At 37.6% G+C, this 22,560-nt stretch overlaps 1 protein-coding gene across 1 annotated transcript in view; it reads right to left on the bottom strand.

Annotated features, from left to right (window-relative positions):
• ESYT2 (extended synaptotagmin-like protein 2) overlaps positions 1 to 22,560 on the bottom strand; it is a gene marked incomplete at its 5' end in the record, with an annotated part of 50,509 nt that overhangs the window by 15,576 nt on the left and 12,373 nt on the right. The window contains 7 exons of the mRNA XM_010161479.1: positions 4,729 to 4,824; positions 5,358 to 5,447; positions 6,084 to 6,132; positions 7,458 to 7,540; positions 7,955 to 8,131; positions 8,737 to 8,857; positions 12,894 to 12,949. Of these exons, the coding sequence (XP_010159781.1) occupies positions 4,729 to 4,824; positions 5,358 to 5,447; positions 6,084 to 6,132; positions 7,458 to 7,540; positions 7,955 to 8,131; positions 8,737 to 8,857; positions 12,894 to 12,949 (672 nt within the window). The remainder of the gene's footprint in view (positions 1 to 4,728; positions 4,825 to 5,357; positions 5,448 to 6,083; positions 6,133 to 7,457; positions 7,541 to 7,954; positions 8,132 to 8,736; positions 8,858 to 12,893; positions 12,950 to 22,560) is intronic.

The following is a 22,560-nucleotide window of genomic DNA, read 5'->3' as shown; positions in this document are numbered from 1 at the left end:
AGAGCGGTTTTAAAGTATGGATAATTTATATGTTATATAGGCACCAAATTAAAGAAAAACAATTGCTATGAGCTAATGACAACGCATCATAAAACTAGTGTTGCTCACTTCTGGAAATTACACTAACACCACAATTCATACTCCCTAACTGCAGATAAACCAGATTTAGATGAGTGTCTGAATTAGGTGTCATGAACCTAGGTTCCCAGCAGTCATTAAAACTGTCTAGAAAGGAACTGAGAGCACTCAAGGCATTGGATTTTCCCCTCCCTATATGAATTGAGTCCCCTTTTTCATGCTTGCCACCCCTCCCCCCTCCCAGGTAATGTGTTTAATATTAAAAATATTAAATATTAGGCACTGGAACAGGTTGCCCAGAGATGTTATGGATGTCCCATCCCTGGATGTCTTCAAACCCTGGATGCATGTGGCTTTGAGCAACCTGGTCTAGTGCAAGGTGTCCCTGCCCATGGCAGGGGGGTTGGAACTAGATGATCTTTAAGGTCCCTTCCAACCCAAACCATTCTATGATTCTATGATTCTAATATGAACTTGCAGTGGGAATGTCTGCATAATACCTTACATTTAATGATGGTGCAGTTTTAAGACTGCTGAAGCCGTTATCTCTGGGCTACTACAGTCCTCTCCTCCCTCCTGGCCTCCAGCCATAACATCTCATCCTCTTGCTGCAAGAGCAGCACCATGGGTTCTGCAGGGCAACTGCAGAACAAGGCAGTTAACAGTGGTGTTGAAGGAAATGCAGACCTGGCTATCTTAAAAGGTTTGTTGTTCCACTCTGACTCAAAAATCACTTCAGGGATTTGAAAAGTTTTGTCCAACATCTAAATAGATGCTGTTATATGTATATGATGCCCTAATGCAAAGACTCGTAAGACCCAAAAAAAACATCAGGGCTACACTCTTGATTGAAAAGTTTGATTTTCTAAAAAATATTATTTTTAGATGTATCTAGTATTTTTATAACTAAAAGAAACAGCAACTATTTATCAGTTCTAATACAAAGATAAATGAACCACATAGCTTATGAACTGCATTTCTTAGTCATTACATTTTAACAAGATTTAGTAATGGCTGTAACTCTTTTGATACTTTAAAACTCACTTCTACACAGAAACTAACTGAAAGGACCACAGAAGAGGGATTTGTGGAGATCTCTGTGTGTGTGTGAAATTACGGTTTATGACATGAGCCAGAAGTAGCGGGCCAGCAGCAAGTTTATCTACACCACCTACAATGGCACACCAACCTCTGGCAAAAGAGTTCTTATTCTGAACAGATACTCATTCATTTTGAAGACACCAAGGCTGTGTTTACAGATTTAAGTGTCAGATATTCAGAGGCTCATTAGTTTGTTGTAATCCTGTAACACTGAATGCAAGCAAAAAATACTAATTTGGTCTTTCTCCCTAGCCTCAATTTTCGTGACTACGGACTAATTTTAAAACAAGAAAAGGAGCTTGGGAATTTGCAAAACAAGGAGCATCATGGAGTGAAATAGAATTTACAAGGGAATTTATAGTTTGGGGAGCACGAAGAACCACCCCATTTTTTAAAGCAGTACTTGAACCTGTATGGAGAGGTTGCAAGTTCTTACAAATATTGAGTGCATCACCTTTTAAAGAAACCGTCGGAATGTTGGTTGTAGTATTTATTAATTTCTTTGCAATAAAAGTCCACAATTCATCAGCACACAGTGTGCTAGTATAGCATTTCTTTTATCTCTCAATGAATCAGCAATTTAAGTTAAACGTAAGAGCTTGTACAATAAACTTACTTTGGGTTTTTATCATAAAAAGTTACTGACTTACCCAATGATATGATCAATGAAATTTAAGTAGCCTTTAAAATGCAATAAAAATAGCACAAAAACAATGCACACTTGTTGAAACCATGCAGCAAAACAAATTGCATGCTCTCATTCCACTAGCGTGAGTGGCTTTAGTAGCTCTAATCCACACTCTGGCAAGTAAAAGGTACAATACAAATAATACCAGAGAACTCACAAATAGTGCTCTATAGAGTGAGGTAGTGTTTTCACAAAAGACTAGTCCCGATGCTCTCCTCTCTTTTAAGTATCCACACCCAAAGTTTCCCTCGTAGATACTCTTAGGAAGATGGAAATGGAAGGAGAAAGCAGAGTGATGGGATTGTGGCAGTATGAATGCATAAGCAGCTTTACTACACAAAAAAGTTAAGAAAAACAGTCAAAGGATTCCAAAGAAAACAGCAGATAACAAAAAGTAAGTAAATATTTCTCATTACAAGTAGTTTCATCTGTTAAGTTATTTTCTGTAGCACAGCAAGGCAATGTGTTTTTTTATTTCTTATTAATTATTCAAATATATTAGCCCACTTTCCAAGTTTACTCCGGGTAGTTCAGATTTATATGGCAGATCCAACTAAGTAAATTTAGAGACCAGCCTTCCGCACCGTTTTTATTTCACTTGACACATATTTCATAAATCATCCCAGTGTCTCAGAAACCCACAAGTAGGATGAATCTTCCCACAAAAATGCCTGTGCTGGGGATTATCCACTATAACTCAAACAAAACAAGCTATTTTTGAACTGAATTTTCCATTTTGAAGATAATAAAAACACTCATTTATCTAGAAAATATTTCAGCTGTAACATTAAACTTGCAGACAAAAGTCTTCAAAACTATTAGTAAGGGTCAGTGTAATTTTAACAGACTTATCTTTGAACTTTTTGTTCCCTGTAAATACAAGCCATCCAAAAGAGGGATTAATTTTACTGTTGCGCTACACAACCCTTATAAGCGAATATGAACACAGCATGAGAAGCCAGAGGACTTTCATATTTAGTCTTGTAAACGTTGTTCCATGACAATCAAATGGACGTAAAAAAAAGCTGTATTCACTGTAATTCACTGCACTTCGTCTAGCAGCTCCATGACAGTATAGAAGCATTGTCTTTATAGAACCTATAGTAATCTTGTCAGTTCTCCCACATGAAGAGTCTTCTCATGTTATTTTTAACCCACCTAACTGTGAAGCCTTTTTGTATCTGGTTTTGGACAACTTGAATTTAACAAGGTATTGTATTATTTTATTGCTGTAGACATGTAAATGGAATTTTCAAGTATTCAATGTTACCTTCTATCATATTTTCTATAAGACATTTCTGGAAAGAAAATGACTAGAAGTTAAATATTGAGTCATTTGTAGCAACTGCTTTTTTGGGCTGGTAGAGTAAGAAAAAAAGAAAAAAAAAGAGGGTTAAACAGGTCCCACACTATGATCATCTTTACTCCTAACCCACCCAGGCAACCTTAACGCTCTAGACAGAACATCAGACACAGTGATAAGAAATTCGGGATCCTGTCCCCAAATTTCCTAGCTGGTCAGCTGGGTGCAAGGAACTTCCCCTTTCTGTGCCCTAGAATTTAGAGATCTATGGATTAGAAGTACTAATTAAGACACTGAAATGAAAATACTGTCCCCAGAAGTAGGTAGAACTCATGACCTGCAGCCTAAACTTTCTGGGGGAGGGAGACAATTATAGAATGTTTCTTAAAACAGGAAAGGGAAAAAACCTAAAACACATTACAAAGCCTCTGAATATTTTCTGGAGAAGCTAATCTAGAGAAGCAGGTTGTATGGACAAGAATTTTAAATTGTAGATGAGGGAACTTTACATTATTCAACACAGTGAGGTTAAAAATGCAGGACCCTATTCCAAACGAGTTATATCTTTTTACCTTTGAAAATAACCTGAATACTACTTCCAAACATTGCTCTATACACTCTGGAACAGACATGAAAACACTAGTCAGTGATGTAAATTGTTTAGGCTACTAAGGTTTTTTTTGTAACCACACTGATGCCCCATTTTAACTTAAATTTAAGATGAGTGGACAAACTGGCAAAATGCATGCAAAAATTCTGAGGCTTGAAAACTTTATTCTCTGATTAGTATTTCAGTCATCACTTCCAGAATTTTTCTTATAATAGCAAAGCTGAAAACCAGCAAAACTCAGCGTTATGCTTCAGATATCTATTTATGGTAGAGTTTACTTTATTACTGCTGTCAATTACAACCAGGAACAGTACTTTACTAACCTGAAATAAACTACAAACCAATCTGTGCTTGTCATAAACAAGCTATTTCACAATCCTATAGTATAATCCATATAGTGACAAAACCATAACATTTTTTGGTTTTATGTTTTGCACAAGCAAATAAACAATCCTCCATGTGACAACCTGGCAAAAAACTCATGCAAGTATTCTGCCACTGTAACATCAACTACACAGTCTTCATTTCATGATGAGGACTTTTCAGTGCCTCCAAATCTAACACAGATATCCTAAAACAAAGCAAGCAAGTTTTCCTGAACTCAAGGGAAGTGGGCGTTTTCCCAGTTAGTTCCTTAAAACTGCCCATTCTAATCCCATCTATTTATGGAAAACACCATGTAAAAAAACCCATGCAGCCTTTCAAGTCCAGGAAAGGAGCATTCTTTAAAGAAAGATAACACTGATTACAGAGTAACGCTTTATTATATATGGAATACATACTCATAGAAATGTGGACCTTACATTACACGTTTTGAAATGAGAGAAACTACAGAAAACACAGCATAATGTGTGTTAGTAAAGCAGTGTGCCATACCACCAAGCAAGACATGCTGGAAGTACACAAGAGACACCCATTTGTATGGGTATCCATCAGAATATAACTTACAGGCAGGTTTCTTGCTGAGTCCAAATAGAGAATAAGCAATGCAGAAGAAAGCCCATCATTGGCTTGGTCTTTATCAGCTCTAATGCTTGTTAGCACCTAAACCAAAAACATACTGTAAGCCTTTCTGAAAAATCAAGTTGTATTTATATTTCTGTCCCACTCCTGACAAATATTTTTAAAACATCTCCCAAAATGCGCACATTCACAAATGCGTGCTACAAAGCATAGGAAGTAAGTCTTCAAGACTCAAACAGGTATTTCAAACCAATATTCATAGAAATTCCACCCCATTTCCTAATTATATTTTTTAGTCTAGACAGATTATAACATCATATCCAGCTTTATCTCCCAGGCTAATAAAATGTTAGCTCATAGTCCCAAAATGTAACATTAAAAGAAGAGGATAAAACCAGCATTTTAAAATCCCATGCCACAAGAGCACATTGACAGTTGTGACTAGTTTGTGATTTCTAAAGATCAACAGCTTGGAATAAAATTACAGGTTTATCCTGTAAGCCAGAGAATCAATTACTTACACATTTAACAAAAAACCCAAAACCAAAAACCAACAATAAAAAAAGGCCCACGACAATAAAGATTAGGATAAATGTAATGTGTTCCTTTAATACCTTGTCTAGATTTTCAGCAGTTGGCATCAATGTGAGCCATTCCAGTTTTAAATGCAATTTTCCTTTGGACACTTCATCCAAAGTAAACCACTAGAAGTTAAGCAAAGTAATGTGAAATAATCTGACACCGAACAAATACATGATTGCAATTGGCTATTTAGGAAATTTTGAGCTCTACAAGAAAGCTTATAGAGCTGAAGCCTGCATAATCTGAAAAGATCTGATTCGTTGTTTAATATGTCCTGTTTCACCCTGGATATATAACATAGAGTAACAAAAAGAGACGGACAAACTTCTATGTTAAAGCATTCTAAAAAAATTAAGAGAATTCTTTAAGTTCTGTAAAGATGGTCTGGAAATACAAACCCAGAACAGCATTACTATAAAATTTCTTTTACATATAAAATTAGTTTGCTAAGTCTAACAGTAGTTAAACCAGGCAATTAACTATTCTTTGGCAAGAAAAAGCTCTCACCACATACGTAAGTTCCTGGTTTTGTACTGACATACTAGTAGTCTTAAAAGACCAAGACAGAAGAAGAATGGCATTATTCTTTGGATTTCACCAATTCAGGTATCCCTTAAACCACTGTACTGAACCTATTTCTATAACATGAAGGTTATTCATGCACAGGCAGGAACCATCCCCCGGAAAAAACCAACAGTTTAACGAGAACAACTACATATACAACATACGGGTTTTTTTTAAACTTACTGAACACCTACCTCATCTAAAAGACGTTCCTTTTCAACTTCAATTAAATCTATCATCAAACTAGAAGAAAAGATAAAAAACCCAGTCAGTATTTTAGCCAAGAAGCAAAGAATTTAATACACAACTCAAACCCCACCCTGTGCTGCTGAGTATCCAGGCCTCCACTGAGATCAAAAGAGCAGAATACTATTCTTTTAGCCCCTAAGAGAGGAAGAAGTAGGGAATGAAATGGCTGAACGAAGATGAATGCAGGACAGGAGAAAATACGCATATACTAGAGCCCATTTTGTATCTAAGAGGGCAACTGGCACAATATGGCTCACATACATATGACGAAACTCTCAGTACAGTGACCACATCCAAACTACCCATGGGAAATAGCCCCTGGACATATTCTATGACCAAATCCATGCTTTGGCACTGTCTTGGAGAGTGCTAGTTTACACAAGCTAAAAATGTACCAAGGAGTCTGCTAAAAATTAAACAGGGCAGACAACTGCATGCCAGTGCATGAACATTTGTCGTGGCTTTTTGATTTATTAGTACTGATATACACATTATGCCACTTCGCCCCCCACCACCACTTCAGTGTAAGATTAGGGAAGTGCAAAGAAAAGAAGCCTTTGTACTACCTACTTCTTTATTTTAATGAGAAGAGAAGTAGGTACTGTTGCTCCTGTTAAGAGAGAAGGAGCTGGAAAGATAAGGGAGTTCTACTCTGTATGGAAAGCAACAATGGGAAGCTCCAAAACTCTGCAAGAAATAAAGGTGACAAATTACTGGAGAAAGAAGCTGACTAAACCCTGAAATGTTTATGGGTAAACACTAAAGGTAGGCCTATGGAATCTAAGAGTGAGTAATGTTTGCAAAAGCATTACAGCAATTTTTTTTCTTTAATCAAATAGTTAAGATCAGCTTTTAGAGAAAATTAAACTGTGAGCTAGCCATTTAAAAAATATGAAGATGAAGAAGATACATCGTTATAAAGCTATATAAACTTTGCCTCGAGAAATAATTAAGACCTAGCACTATCTTACAAACATTAAAGCAGGTAGAGTATAATTCCTAAAAAAACAAACACCCACCATTTCTTTTTTTTTTTTTCTGTGTACTCACAATACTTACCTTATTTTTAAAGAATACATAAACATAATAGATGCGTATATACACACAGGCACATCTGTATTTACATATATGTATATATATAAAGTAATTGGGGAACTACTTACTACCACCATTTTGAAAAGATAATTGATTTATAAATATAGTAATATAGCAGCACTACAACTGTAATAAAATGCAAAAAGGAAAAAAAAAAAAAAAGGATGCATCCAAATATTTCATGTCTTTTCAATACCTACGAGAATATCATCCATAACATTTACCTTCCCAGGAAGTCATCTTTATCTGGATCTTCATCAAAGAGCTCAATCTCTAGCTCCTGTCCTGGATGCTCATATACTAAGGCCTGGAAGTACAGTAAGGTGGTACTGTCAGAGGCAAAACAAGCTGGCTTTGTTAAACGACACAGTAACAGTAAAATATTAAATACCCAAAGGCATTGCAGTTCAAACATATCAGTAAGCAAATGCTTTAAAAAAAGATGCGATTTAACCAGTAGAGCGAGTCTAAGAGCTTTTTGGATGTGATTTGCTAACGTTGGCTTTAAGAGACTGGATTGTTTTTCGAATTACTGATGCTTAATCTAGACATAAAAGCATACACATTCATGGAGAATTTCTGTTTTGTTACAGTACTTTGGGCTTTTAGAGGGAGACATCAAGAAGCTCCTCAAGGAAGTCCCCAGAGTATCATCTTGAACAAAAGCAGTTTTGGAGAACAAATTTACAGAACATACACAAGGTATTTTTATTCGTTATACCTCATAAACTTCATTCCATTTTGGATTGAGATTTTCTTTGATGACCTTGCTTTGGAAAATCTGGTTGCCCACACGGATGATTCCGTAAGGATCTGACTTTCCTTTGACAATCCCTTTTAAGTAAGTATCTTTCCCCTCCAGGTCCTGAGCTTCAATAAAGTGTATCCGTAGAACACCCTGAAAAAGGAAAAGATGGGTTTATGTAGTAATCTGAAAGTTCCATGTCATCTTAATTTATGCAATATATGTTTTATAATTTCCACTGTGATTTCCTTAACACGAAGCTTAGTTTAGACACGCTGTAAATGGAGGGATAGCAATGATGATTCCCATACACAGCAGACCTAGCACTCAAGAGATTCCTGAAACGAAAAACTGTCATCAGCAATCAGAAACATGCCAGGTATATCAAGAAATGCCATGCTACTGGGAGTAGCAATAAGGTGTAACAACTTTCAGTTGAAGAGCACCAACATAATTTAGAATGATGATGTAACACATATGCTACTTAAATTTTAGTCTATACAGCTGAACTACATTTTAGCAAGTAATATGTTTAAGAGTCTGGCAAAAAAAACCCCTTCTTGGCGTCATCATGAAACATTAACTTCACAGAAGTTATAAATCAATTATTTTAAGTGATTAGATTCACAATACTAGTGAACTACTACTACTACAATAACTTTTATTTAGAAATTCACATAGATGTGCCTATCTGTGACAGTTACTACTTCAGAAAAAAATAAATGCCAAATTATTAGTATTAACAGAAACATGCTTACCTTTGGTATAGGAAAACGCAGTTGAGCAATCTGCACTTCACTGACAAGGGGGACAGTAATTCTATTTGGAAGGACCAGGTAGTTTGATATTATATCCAATATTATTGTATCTGATAAGCCACTGTTGGAGAAAACAATCCTCAGTTACTTCATGAGCATTAAACACGTTATGCCTCACTAATGTACTCCTTTTGCTGCTTAACAACCTCAGCAGAGAAAATACTTGTGTTTGGAGGAAAAGGGGGAGTAGAAGACACATCTGTTCTTCACTTTTCAAAAAATAAAGGCTTTTTGCCAAAGTGGCCACCAGGTGGGAGCAGCTGACGCTGAACAGCACAAACCACAAAAATGAATATGAAGTTCTCCTTTCCCTGCCATCCCAAGTTCCCCCCTCACACCCCTTCCCCCTTCTTTTAAAAGGCTATTGCATAAGTTTTCTTGCCTGCATTGCATATAACCAAGGCGTCGTTAACTGTTAATCTACTTTTGTATATCAATAATGATTTAGCCGTCCCTGAAAGGGTGGCTAACCATTCCTGTATTGTTAGGAAACAAGCTGGCCACTTGAGCTGAGAGGACTGTCATTTAAAACAGAAATACAAATAGAACATGCTCATGGCTGGGGAAAATATAGCCTAGGGAAGCAAAACAGGTTTGTTGTGGCAAAAAGGGAGTGGCAATACAATCACATTAGTCATGAATCATTAAAAACCCCAAACCCACATCCCCACACCCCACAAGCACAGAAAAGAAGTAATTTCCTAAGCTACGAGTTCAACCCGTTTGGGTCTGAACTGACAACAAATCAGTATGTTTCCTTTCTTGCAGAGTTTATCCAGTCATATTTACAAAGATTTTTATTCTACACAAACAATAAACCCCATAAATTTATAGTTTCATTAATTCTTAATAGAACTCCTACAAGTAGATAATTATGTAAAAAATGAAAACAAGTAGCTTCCTTTAGTCATGGTAACACATGTTGCTTTTCAAGCTTTCTCAGTTGAGTTTTGCTAAACCTCAAGTTTTCAACTTACGTATGATAAACTTCCTCTAAAATGAGCCAAGAAAATAGAACCCATTATTTTGTTAGAATTGACTCAAAAATATAAGATAAGCTTCTCAAATAGTCTTAACAATAAAAGGAGGAAAAAAAAAAAGTGGAGGTGATGGTAATTACATAAGCAACAATCACACTTTTCAAAATAGAAGTCTGATGAAAATCTTGAGCAGAGAGATCAGTTTCTTTTGTTCCGCTTTTGTTGGTGTCCCTACCTAGCAAGAAGAGAAAGCTCTGCCTTTATGATTAGTAAAGCACATGACTTAGAACAGATGATTAATGGAGAAAACTAACTGACCTAGGTCAGGCAAAGCAAATGAGCAGTGCAAGAGAGACAATAGCACAAGAGCTGCCTTGAAAGAAAGGTTATCTTCTCTAGTATTTAATATTTACATTATGAAATAAACTATAGGCATAAATAAACCTAGAGGTAAGCAAGCAAAAGGTTCAGAGATTGATTCATGTTCAAATGGAGCTACAGAACATCTCCTTAAATAAGAGAAAGAAACAGCCTGAAGCACAGCGGAGCTCGGGCACTTGGAGGATTCGCATCCTTTATACAAGGACCAAACCCCAACTCTGACTCCAAAGGTCAGTCTCACAATTTTATCACAACAAATGCTTGAATTTCACTTTAACATCTGAAAAACGAATATGAAAAATGAACCAGCATTAATGGAATTTCATAGAATTTTACACCGAGAAGCTGGACTCATGGGAGGTAGCAGATATTCCATCTCTAAAACCAGGGAGCTGAAAAAGAACACCGAAGATCCTAAGTAACAAACTAAATGAATTCTAAAACAACATGACACTTTCAAGTTGTTTAAAACTTATCTAACCAAATATTAGCCAACCAGGATGCTCCCTTATATTCATTCTTTATGAATTCAAGGCAAAAATTACAATCTTTTTTATTATTTTATTACTTAAACTAAGAGGTCAGATCTATGGAAAACAGAGACAAGCAACAGAGAAAATATATCAATTTATGCCTTTATGTTGATGCATCACTGACAAACAGCTTCTTAAGATTGTAAAACTCCCAAGTCATTGATTCTATTATTTTTTCTGGTCACAAAAATAAGAGAAGCACGAAATAAATGCTTCAGGTAGTTTATTGCAGTAAATGTCTTCAGAAGCTCAATTCCATTGCAGAAAAATAATTGGCAGGTTCCTACTATGTTGTATTGCTCTCTATTGAGCTCTATTTAATTTTTAGTGACATAATAAGCAGCTATGTATTCTTTCTGCATCGTCTTCATTCATACTGGAGACAGCACTTCTCTGACTCCATAGAGTATTTTTACTATACCTCAAGCAACCATAACAGGATTCATCTTCCCATCATCCACATCCTCTCCTGACAGCACTTGAGTATTCTCACAGCCTGGCTCCTCCTCACAGAGATTTTAATTCCACTCCTCCATAAGCTATACTAATGAGGGAATATGAGTTACTTCTGTGCCCTTCTCCTTGTGGAGTCACATAGGAAGAGCAGTGGAAGTTGTTAACAGCTGACAGAGAAGCTTCCAGCAGCAAACGCAGGAATTCATTTGGCAGAAGACATTTGCACAAAGTACAAATAAATAGTTTAGTATGCAGCCAACAGCCGTGGGACGAAAAAGGTACCTGTGGCCACAGCAATCTCTTGTTCACCACTGCTTATAACAATTACAATATGTGAAGCTGTTGTACCAAAATATACAATCTATCTATACAGATAAGAAAAACAAATACAGAACTGAAGAAATCTCTTGGCAAGGCAGAGTGTGAGTCACCTCAGTTACAGTTACTATAGAAACTATACCACATCTAGGTGGCACCATAATATGCGCAATGTGGCCAGGCTTGGTTGCTCTGGAAACCATAAACTTAGTGAGTCTTTGTTTACATCTGAGGCTCTGTGTTTGCAGTCAGGCAAATATGTAACATGATATGAATTTCAGGAGCCTAGTACGATTAAGTACTAAACATAAATTTATTAGTGTTAAGTCAAAACAGCAAATTATTACTCAGAAGCTGTGTTTTAGAAGGCATTTTCTCACTCATCAAAAAACCTCTTTCCTTGGAGGCAGGCTTGAAACATAAGCAATTCTTGCAGCCATTAACCTACTTAATGCAAGTTCTAATTTCAAAGTGTTCAACAGGGATTCTATGCAATGACTTCAAATATCTAAACAAAGCAAAAAGCATTGCAGTCAGCAATTGAGCACTAAAGGATTAATTTAATACCTAAATTCAAACGCTTGTTTTTAAACAATAGAAAATAATTCTGCAGTCAGACAACTCTGAAGAGAATGGGATCCAATAAAAGACCTAGTCACAAAATCCCAGCATGTATCAGATCTGCAATTGTCCCCTTAGCCATCGTCTGAATATTAAAAAGCCCCTGGGTAACTATTAAAACTTTGTAATTATGAATACATTCATGGATTTAACCGTATCAGGATTGCAATTATTTAAAACCAAAAGCTTGCTTTTCACCTCTGCTTCTGCTTTTGAATTTTGGGTTTTATCATGTACTACTTTGACAAGCTCTGAATAAGCCAAGCCTTTTTTCTATATATGGTCACTAATTTTGCTACTCCATTTGATCTCCACATAATTAATTGAAAGCTTTACAGTAGTTACTTAAAGAGATTAGAAAGTTTATTTGATTACTGTCTTAAGGTATTTGTAACTACCTTTACACAAGCAACTAGAGATCTATCAGCATATAAAGCCATGAATCAAGATATTGTGAAGCCACAGGCATGAAAAATAAGGCTCTTGGTCTTTCTGCTGTCCTAGCAGATGGCAGACAGGAAATTCACAAGATTCTGGAAATCGGGAAAGGCAGAGAACACTAAAAAAAAGCAGATTAAAAAGTATCTTTTCAAAATATTTCTAACAAGACCTGATAGATATGCTTTTGATGTACCTTCACTTGTAGTGAAATCACTACCTTCTGTGTATTGAGCAATTTCATGTAATTCTAAACTAAGAGTTAACTGTTCAGAGTCACAGAACCCAAAATTATTTACCTGATGGTCTTCAGACATTGTGGGTTTTTTTGGGGTGGAGGAATATCAAACACCGCTTTACATATACTCACTTCAGTCCTGGAACATCCAGAAGATTAGTCAGTCCAGTCCAGTTAATTTCCAAAAGCTGTGAATTACAGAGAAGGGCATGGGGGATGGGGGGAAAGCAGCAGGGAAGAAAAAGAAAAAAGAAAAGCAACTTAGAATTCACAACACTGAAGAAATAAACCTGATCACTATAGGCTCTGATCAGTTAATAACCAGTCTCCACGGTTTTCTTAAACAGAAACCCAAAATCACTTCCATGGTAAATAATTTTTAGGCATGGTTTTTAAGAGATTTACAGTAACAGCACACCATCCTCCTACCCCACCCTTCCCCACATACCCACAAATACACACATGCACACCCCTGTTTACAAATGTACATAGTATCTACTACATACAGCCAACATCAAATAATGAAACGTGGGCCCATTTTCTGGAGAAACAGAACTGTCACAGATGAACAGCCACCACCATGAATTTGCAAAGTGTAACAAGCTGATGAAGCATCACACTTGAGACCAGGAAAATAAGAGATCTAAAAGGTATGACCAATGGAAAGAATGAAGGATTGGGATTAAGAAGGTGGAAGGAAGATGTTACAACAACTTGTGAACATGGAGGAGGCTGTTTTCAGTGACAGAGACAAGTTCATTCTACCACTGATGCAGTAAAGAGAAGTATCAACCGGATTCGGTACTGGTGAGAAAAATTCGCAGAAATAATTAATAGGGATAACTCACTGGTAAATTGTACATACTTCCTCTACTGAAAGTCTTTACAGAATGTAAGACATACAAATGCTATGAAGCTACTTATTTTATTTCAGGGTCACTGGCATTAACAACGAATTTCTAGTGTCTTTTTCCATCCTATAATCTCATTCTAGATAGCAAAACTAGAACCAAGTTTCCTTATCTCCCTTCTCAGTGAAAGCTTTCTATTAATTGCACAGAAATTAACTGAATATGAGCAACGAACGAGCCACTGAGAGCAGTGAATAAACCTACAGAAGTCAATAGAATGCTTGAAATCTAACACGTGCCCTGCTGATACCTGTTCAAGAAATCTAACACGTGCCCTGCTGATATCTGTTCAGAAAACTGCTGCCTCCTCCTTTTCACAGAATCACAAAACGGTTTGGGTTGGAAGGGACCTTAAAGACCATCTAGTTCCAACCCCCCTGCCATGGGCAGGGACACCTTCCACTAGACCAGGTTGCTCAAAGCCTCCCCCAGCCTGGCCTTGAAGACAAACAGGGATGGGGCATGATATAAACAATTAGTGTTAAATGGCCACTCTGCAATTATTCCTATCTGTGAAGGAGATATTTGTTCTCTATCAAATGCCTTAAAAAACATCGGATGTGTCATCATCTCAGCATGAGGTGGTGTTTTTTTTTTTCCTGAAATGTACAAGGGCTTTTACAACACTTAAAAGCATGAAGTGAACAACATGGTAGAAATTAATTATTAAAAGCTCATTTCATTAATAATAAACCAGATCATATTCTTGCTAATTGTAACAACAGTCATTCTAAAATACACAGTAAGTATTAACAGCCTTGGATTTAGTTTTCCACTTATGAAATGACAGAAACTCCAGATGAATCTGCAATAAATTAATGGAAGAATTTATACACAAGACCAACTAAACGATGAACACAATGGTAAAATTTGAGAGAAGGCTATTCATATGAGCATCTTCAGAAAAGTTTTTACTTGAGTTTACTTCTCCCTTACTGTCATGTGCAGCACACCTGATTTCTGCCTAAGTGGAGAGTTCCCTTGACTGGGGAACAGACAACTTTACAGCCAGGCTTTGGTTTCCACTGCACAAAATACCCCAAAGGACTTTTATCCTCAGCCCAAGAAATACATGATTTTGGTTCTGAGATAGCAGGATAGACCTTTCTGTCAGAAGACACACACAAAGAACAGTCTTTGCCAGTCTGAAGGGGGGCTCTGTACTACTTCACTCAGTTTGCTTCTTCACCATCCATAAAAACATGACAGGCTCCTATATCCTGATCACAACTTAGTGACACAGTAGTTATGTAGTGACAGGACAAGGGATAATGGGTTTAAATTGAAATCAGGGAGGTTTAGATTGGATATCAGGAAGAAGTTCTTCCCAGAGAGGGTGGTGAGGCACTGGAACAGGTTGCCCAGAGAAGCTGTGGATGCCCCATCCCTGGAAGTGTTCAAGGCCGGGCTGGATGTGGCTTTGAGCAACCTGGTCTAGGGGAAGGTGTCCCTGCCCATGGCAGGGGGGTTGGAACTGGATGGTCTTTAAGGTTCCTTCCAACCCAAACCATTCTATGATGCTATAGTTAACTTTCAGCAAATGGTTATACAATATCAGCCCAAATTTTTTCTTCTAAACCTTGGTGGTATTTCAAGATTTTTTTTTTTTAACTTTTATTGATTTTCAGGATGTTCTGAAGTCAAAATAATTGGGATCACTAAATCAAGCAGATTTTCTTCACAGTAGCTAGTACAGGGCTATGTTTTGGATTTGTGCCAAAACCAGTGTTGATAAGCTATTGCTGAGCAGTGCTTATGCAGAGTCAAGGCCTCTTCTACTCATACCACCCCACCGTAACACATGATGTCATGCTCAGCAATAAGCTAGGGGGAAAGTTGGTCAGGGGGCTGCTGCTTGGGGACTGCCTGGGCATCAGTCAGTTGGTGGTTAGCAACTGTCTTCATTTGCATCACTTGGGTTTTCCTTCTCCTTACGATTAACTATTTCCCTGCCAATTATTAAACTTTTTACCTCAATCCATGAGTTTTCTCACTGTTACACTTATGATTCTCTCCCCATCCCACAGGGAGAGGGGCAAGTATGGGGCAGAAGTGAGTGAGCAACTGTGTGGTGCTTAGTTGCCAACAATAAAAATGCATGTTTAAATTCAGCTTTGAGAAACATCTCCTACACCAGACTGAAACATGTATCAGTGATTTCTGCATTAAGTGCCACAATCCAAAACAAAACAAATAACTATTAGATACCACTGAGGAATGATCACATCATTTATGTGATCAAAAAAGTTTTCAAAAGGTTGCAGCACCACATATTAAACATATACAGTGCCTATGGTACAACCTCACTGTGAATACTTTGATCATTATGCACCTCTTCTCAAAAAGAAGGCTACTGATGACAGAATGAATCAGACCTTAGACCATGAAGCATGCAAAAAATAATTACACAAAGAAACTGAAAAAATAGTGCTACTAAGAGTGGCCATTTAGACAAGAAATGCAATTAGCGCATATAATATCAGAAACTTTTATTAATCCACTTGTTGTACAGGTATAAATACAAAGACAGATGTCTAAGCACTTTACAGGATTATTAGAAGAGTTTTGCAAATGAATCTTAAGCCATGAAATGTTTTGGAAGGAATATGAGCCTTCAAACTCCAGGCATAAATCAAGCTTTAACTATCTGGGCTCTGAAGGGAAGTTCTCCTTGCAGTAAGATTTGCTGCATTTGCCCATCACAGTGTTTCCTTTCCAGCTCACCCGGAAGCACCCAGCAGTAATGAAACACACTGGTATCACTGCAGTAACACATACTCTCTGATTTTAGTCTACAGATATCAGAGACAAATGATTTTTGCTTTTCTTTTTTTTTTTTGTTTTGGTGGTGTTCTTCACCATCTGCCACATTTCTCTGAATAATGTTGTTTTCAGTCTGCACTTTTGGCTTCCAAACTTGATTGGACTTCAGCCTAAGACACACCTTCGTAACATTAGAAGAGTTTTCCAAAAAAAGCAATACCAAGTTCAGGCTAAAAAGCCCTATACTTGCAGGGTATAGAAATTGCACTGTCAGACGACAAACAGCAGAGAGTAGTCAAACTGACACATTGCTTGACATGCAACAGGGAGCCCTTCCAGTCACAGTGCAGTCAAATAACAAGGATTTTCATTCTACATTTTGGGCATTACCATGCCATGACTTGCTGGAGAGGAGAAGACCCCTAACTTGTGGTTCTGACACTAAGTTAAAGCAGTGCTACCACCCTATCAAACTCAAGAGCCCTATGGAGAAAAAGGGAGCAAGCAAAAGACTGCCAGCTGATGAATCATTCTTTGAATCACTGTATAAAAAATTCCATATTTAAAAAAAAATGGTTTGGCCTATAAATCTCCAAAATAGATCCACAATATCATTTCTTTCTCTGTCACCACTTTGAGCAATGCAGAGTTCTCCTAAATTCAGGGAATACCAGCTGGTTCTCTGCAGCAGAACTAAGAGGGCACTGGAAAGACTGAATTCAGGATTTGTCACCGAGTGAAACTCTGCCAGGAGCCACAAATGATGTGGTGTCTTTCCACAGCACATTGCAGCCGAGAGGTGAAACGCCTTGCAGAGACACGTAGCAGGCCGCTGGCCTAGAGCAAGATGTCAGGCTCCAGTTACACTTTCCAACCAAGCAGTGTGTGCGTGTGTCATTTACTCAAAACCTCTTTCAGATCTTCCTTTCACAGAGCAGTGAAAACAAATTATGTTTCCTCCCTGCAAACCAGGAAATTCATGTCTTACTAAGGCTCTGTACTGAGAACTAATGCAACACATGCTAAAAGTGTACTCATACCAAGGCACAAATCCTCCTTACCCCTGTAAATATTTTGGTTTGTAAGTTGGAGGAAAGGGAAAAGAACAATTTTAGATCTTTATAAGGCGAACCAGTGATTGTCCCATGTTGTCAAAGCTAAAAACTGATCAGACATCTTTGTACGCAGTAGGGTACAGTGACTCTGTTACTGAACCTGCTGTTTCACTAACAAAGCACATCTACATTTAAATGTGGGCTCGGCCCAAGCTCAGTTTAGGCCCTGAACTAGTGGCAAAGGTAGCCAAAGAGCTGTGATCTGATGAGGCAGGCACACGAGTCTGGACACTCAGTTAAATAGAGTTTGGAACTGCTAACACCACCAAGGTTTACTCATAAACTGAGTTCACAGTGAAGCTGCCCATGGTAGGCAGGGGAGGTGAAGGTAAGAAATCCAAGCATAAGCTCTGACTTCTAAATATTTTTAAACTTTTCCTGGTTTGCTATTTCCTTCCTTCCATCCATCTTTTATTCACAGTATTTCAGACTTTCAAGTATGCTTAAAAAAACCCCTCAAACACTACATAACACAGTGGCAGAAGCACCATGAAAAGTGTAAAGCTTCCAAAGCTTATTCCAGAGAGAGGTTGCACAAAACAGAAGTGGAAAGTTCCCATATATTTTTTGTGTGTAAGAGATAGAGAGAGTTGGTGACATGTAATGCTTATTAATAATCTGGAAAAGTGATGGTAAAAGGAACTGGAGAAAAAAAAAATTTGCTAATTACCATGCTTTGTCTATTTCAAGAGACTGTGAAAAAGGTCAAGAGCAAGGTGTGTTATTTCAGTGTTCATAAACCAAAATGATGCAGATGAACAAACACACATTATTCAAATTCACTATTAGTGAAATAGCCATGCAGCTGCCACAACAAACATAAAGCTCTACTTCAATCTCTTACCACCTTAATGAGTGTGATAAAACCCTGAACAAGTTAGACAACTCAGAAAAAGTGTCAGGATGCATAAGCAAAGACAAGAATAATTCTGATGTTCATGTATGTTTAAACAGCCAGTAACAGAACAATATTCCTAAAGTTCTGTGAACATCAGTGGCCTGTGAAAAATAAGTAATACAAATTAGACAGAGGTGATAGGACAGCCTGAGTCACCTTTGTCAGAATGCAAGAAACAGAATATTGCTGAGATCTGATTTACACTGCTGTTTATTATGATGTGCAACAGAAAAAAATAAGGGCCCAGCAAGCAGTAATCCTTATCCATCTCTTTTACGATACTCACAATTTATTCTTTTTGTGATTTCTTCTGTGTTAAATTGTAAGAATTTTAAAAAAACCCACACAAACAATAACATTTATATCCCTGCAGCCTATAAGAAAAGGTAGGCTAAAAGCTGATGAGAGTTTTTACATATTTGATCTTCTCAATACCCCAGATGCCTTTACAAAGGGAAGGGAATGAATTGGAATGCAGAATATACAGGACCATTACTGAAGTTCATAGCAGCACAAAAGGAGCATCTAAACACTGCCAACTTTGTGGCTTGATTTGGCTGCCATAAGCACTACTAATTCTCAGAAGAGAAGCCACAAAGTATTTTAAAGTGCTGATGAACAACTTCCTGCTAATAAACTTAAGGAGGTGTAAGATTTCTGCAGGACAAATTTAAGGTCTGCTACAGTGCACGATGATACAACTCTGCGGGGTAAGTTGTGTTTCTTCTCAGAAACTTCTGACATGCCCTCATCCATTTTTTGTGAGTGGTCATGCAGAAATGCAGTACAATGTGCCTGTTAGCAGTGGCAATGGGCCTTGCTGTACAATGCTAGCGTACTAACACTATTGTAAAAATTTAGTAAGTATCATTATCCAGTGTATTTTCCCAGGAACATATAATAAACTCAGTCCCTCAAGGCTTGACTGTACAATAGCAAAGGAAGTAGAAATCACTCCAGTTTTCAGGTTGCTCTAGGAAAAAGTGTATCTCTGCATAGAAACTGTGTGTAACAGTAGTTTTTCAGTTATAACTGTCTAAAGATTTAAGTGAGACAACTGCTACAGGGGTAAGATGTAGTTGTGGGAATGGGACACAGTGCAGGCAATTTTTTGAGCCAAGGTGACCAGAAGAAGGATCAGAGCTGGTCTTAAGAAAATCCAGTGCACCTTGCTATTCTTCATAGTGTCAGCTACTCAAAGCTACACTTCAAGCTGATTCCCTCTACTTTCTACTGCTTTCTACCCTTCTACCCACCCTGCATTTCTATTCACACCCTCACACTAGTACTGACACTCTCCTGATTCCTCAGTGAGCCAGCTCAAGATACTTAAATACATCTGAAGGACAGGAAACTCGTCACTTCTTGTTGTGTTTAATATCCTGCCAGCTTACGTCCCGCTAACGAGCTTCCTTCAGGAGCAGAAATTTCTACGCTGGCATTAAGAGAGACAGTAACACTGAATGGGAGGGCACAGGGAGAGAACACAGTATTGTGGAAGCATCAACTGTGATGACCCTTAAAACATCCCATAAGCTATCAAAATTAGAAATTAAAAAAAAACCCTAAAATATAGCAAATTATAAGTATACAAAGCAACAGTGCAAATCACTTTCACTTTATAAGCAACAAGACTAATTCTTAACAAATATTTTTATGACAGTACCTATGCTTCAGAATGCATCCAGGTATTCCACAAACCCCTTTCCAAGAGGTTAAAGTCTTGAAGCAAAGACACTGACACCTTCATGTGTTCTGAAGGCATTTTTCATCAACTGAAAGCAAACCAAAATTCTTCTGCACTCTACATAACCACTTCATGGTTCTTTCCAGCCATTTCAATAGGACTCATTCTTGGTGCAAGCACTCCTTTTGGGTCTAATTTTCGTCAGTACTGACAATTTTGAAAGTTACATCCAGCACTGAATTTTCCAAAGGAAGACAACATAAATGAAACTAAACCAATAATAAATAGATCCAAACTACAGGACAGGCACAAGCTGTAAAATGAGCAAAGGGAGAGCAGTGGTGCCCAAGTCAAGCAAGTGGAGAGCAAAACTGAGTATAGAACTGAGAGCTTTGTAGAAGTTGCCTACTTTTCCTGGAAGACATCCTGTTTTCCAGCTATTGTTTTCTGTAGAACAATAGTACTGGTAGTATTGGTATTTTCATGTGTCTGTTTTGTTGTAGTTTTTTTTGAAAGGATAAAAGGGTTGGGCTAGGGCATACCTTCAATATTAAGTATGGCACTAAACAAGTTTTTGAAAATTACCAATTTGAAGTACAGCTATTATCCATATATATTTCTGTAATTGAAGCAAAAAATCACAATGATTAGTGCTGTGATGCTTAATTCTAAAAGATACGGTATATATCATGTTAACATAATGAGAAGTAATGCAAAAAAATTGTGCCTACAAACACAGTGCTAACTTCTCTCTAGCACTGAAGTTTAGAGATTTAAAATCCTACTTCAAAACATTAGAATATACATCTCTCTCTTGAAATCTTTTATATATTTGGAAATTTTTTATAACCTGATGAAACTTTTAGTACCTTCTTCACAATGGTAACAAAATACACTTTTTAAAAAGTTTCATCTGAAGTAAGAACTCTTTTCAGCATCAATAACTTCATGCATTACTCAGAAATATGAGACTGGTAAACTCATTAACCAAGTATGTTTGGAACTATTAATTTAGGCGATGTTGCCTTATATAGTCATTAAGGCCAGCAAACAGATGATACAGAGCAAGAGGAATTGTTGCCAGTTACTTTAGAGACTGGAAAATATGAGAACAAAATCTAATGCTAGCTGCCAAATAATTCCTCTTCTTTTCTAACAAAAATATTGAAGAAAAGCTTTCCTTGGCTGCAGCCACTTGCCCTCTATTAAGAGGGCAGAATTTGGTTATTGCTATAATAAGCATTATTTTACATTTTTCTGCAGAAGTTAGAAAAGTAAGTACCAAGAAGACACACTGCAGTGGAGGGAGGAGAATGCTTGGAAAAATACTAAACATTCATGTATAACCATCAAAATTATGGAATATTTTCCTTCAAAGATACATTTTCTTAACAATCCACCCTTAAGATTGCTCAAACCCTGACCACTAGCTTAGTTTTTAAATGAAAGGAGAGTGAAAAGTACTTTTCATATTTTTGTAACAATACTTTTGGGGCAGGGTTGCCTTTTTATTTTTCCTATTCCCTTCTATTTCCCATGCTTTTTTGTCCTACTAAGTCAACCAGACCCCTAATAAAGTGCCAAGGGGGTAGGAGTAAAGACAGTTACTCTGAACAAAGTCTTTACCAAAGTGACAGCTCAGAAAACTGCTGATCACAAATGAGAGGTGTTTCATTTGATATATTTTCAGTTTATTGTCTCAGATCCAAGTTGCCTAAGTTAAGCACTTAGCAAATCCATGGCATTTAGAGTGGATCAGGGACAGAGGGACTGGGCATGGGTACAGGAGCTAAAAGCTGACTGGAGAGGTACAGAATCACAGAATGGTTTGGGTTGGAAAGGACCTTAAAGACCATCTAGTTCCAACCCCCCTGCCATGGGCAGGGACACCTTCCACTAGACCAGGTTGCTCAAAGCCTCATCCAGCCTGGCCTTGAACGCTTCCAGGGATGGGGCATCCACAGCCTCTCTGGGCAACCTCGTATTTGTGAGCACCAAAACCAAATGGTGCATAGAAATGCTACCAGAGCACAATGCTGGGAGTGGGAAACAGGAAGTATCAGGAACTGCTTACAAGCAGGCCTGCTGCTATCTCCCCCTCTCTATCCACTGCCAGCTTTCCCTGCCTCTCCTCCAGAAAGCAACCAAGAAGCAGTAGATACATGAGGTACCCCAGGACATATTGATCATATCATGGCTCTGGCACCAAGGAAGGCTTCTGCAGAAGGAGTGCAGACTGTTTTCTTTCCCACTGAATATAAAATAGAACTTAAAAGACGACACAAGCCACATCTACAACACAAAGAAAGGTCATTCCTAATCCAGTAGGAAAAAAATGTAAAGCCTGTGTCCACACAGCTAAACTCTTCTCCCTGCTCCTCAAAAATAGTGTTTGCATTTAACTTGTTTACTGGATGATCTCTGT

Source organism: Eurypyga helias, unplaced genomic scaffold (genome assembly GCF_000690775.1).
Source record: "Eurypyga helias isolate BGI_N326 unplaced genomic scaffold, ASM69077v1 scaffold5681, whole genome shotgun sequence".
Taxonomy (NCBI): Eukaryota; Metazoa; Chordata; class Aves; order Eurypygiformes; family Eurypygidae; genus Eurypyga; species Eurypyga helias.
Note: the sequence above shows the minus strand (reverse complement) of the source record. Positions and strands in the feature narration are given on the sequence as shown.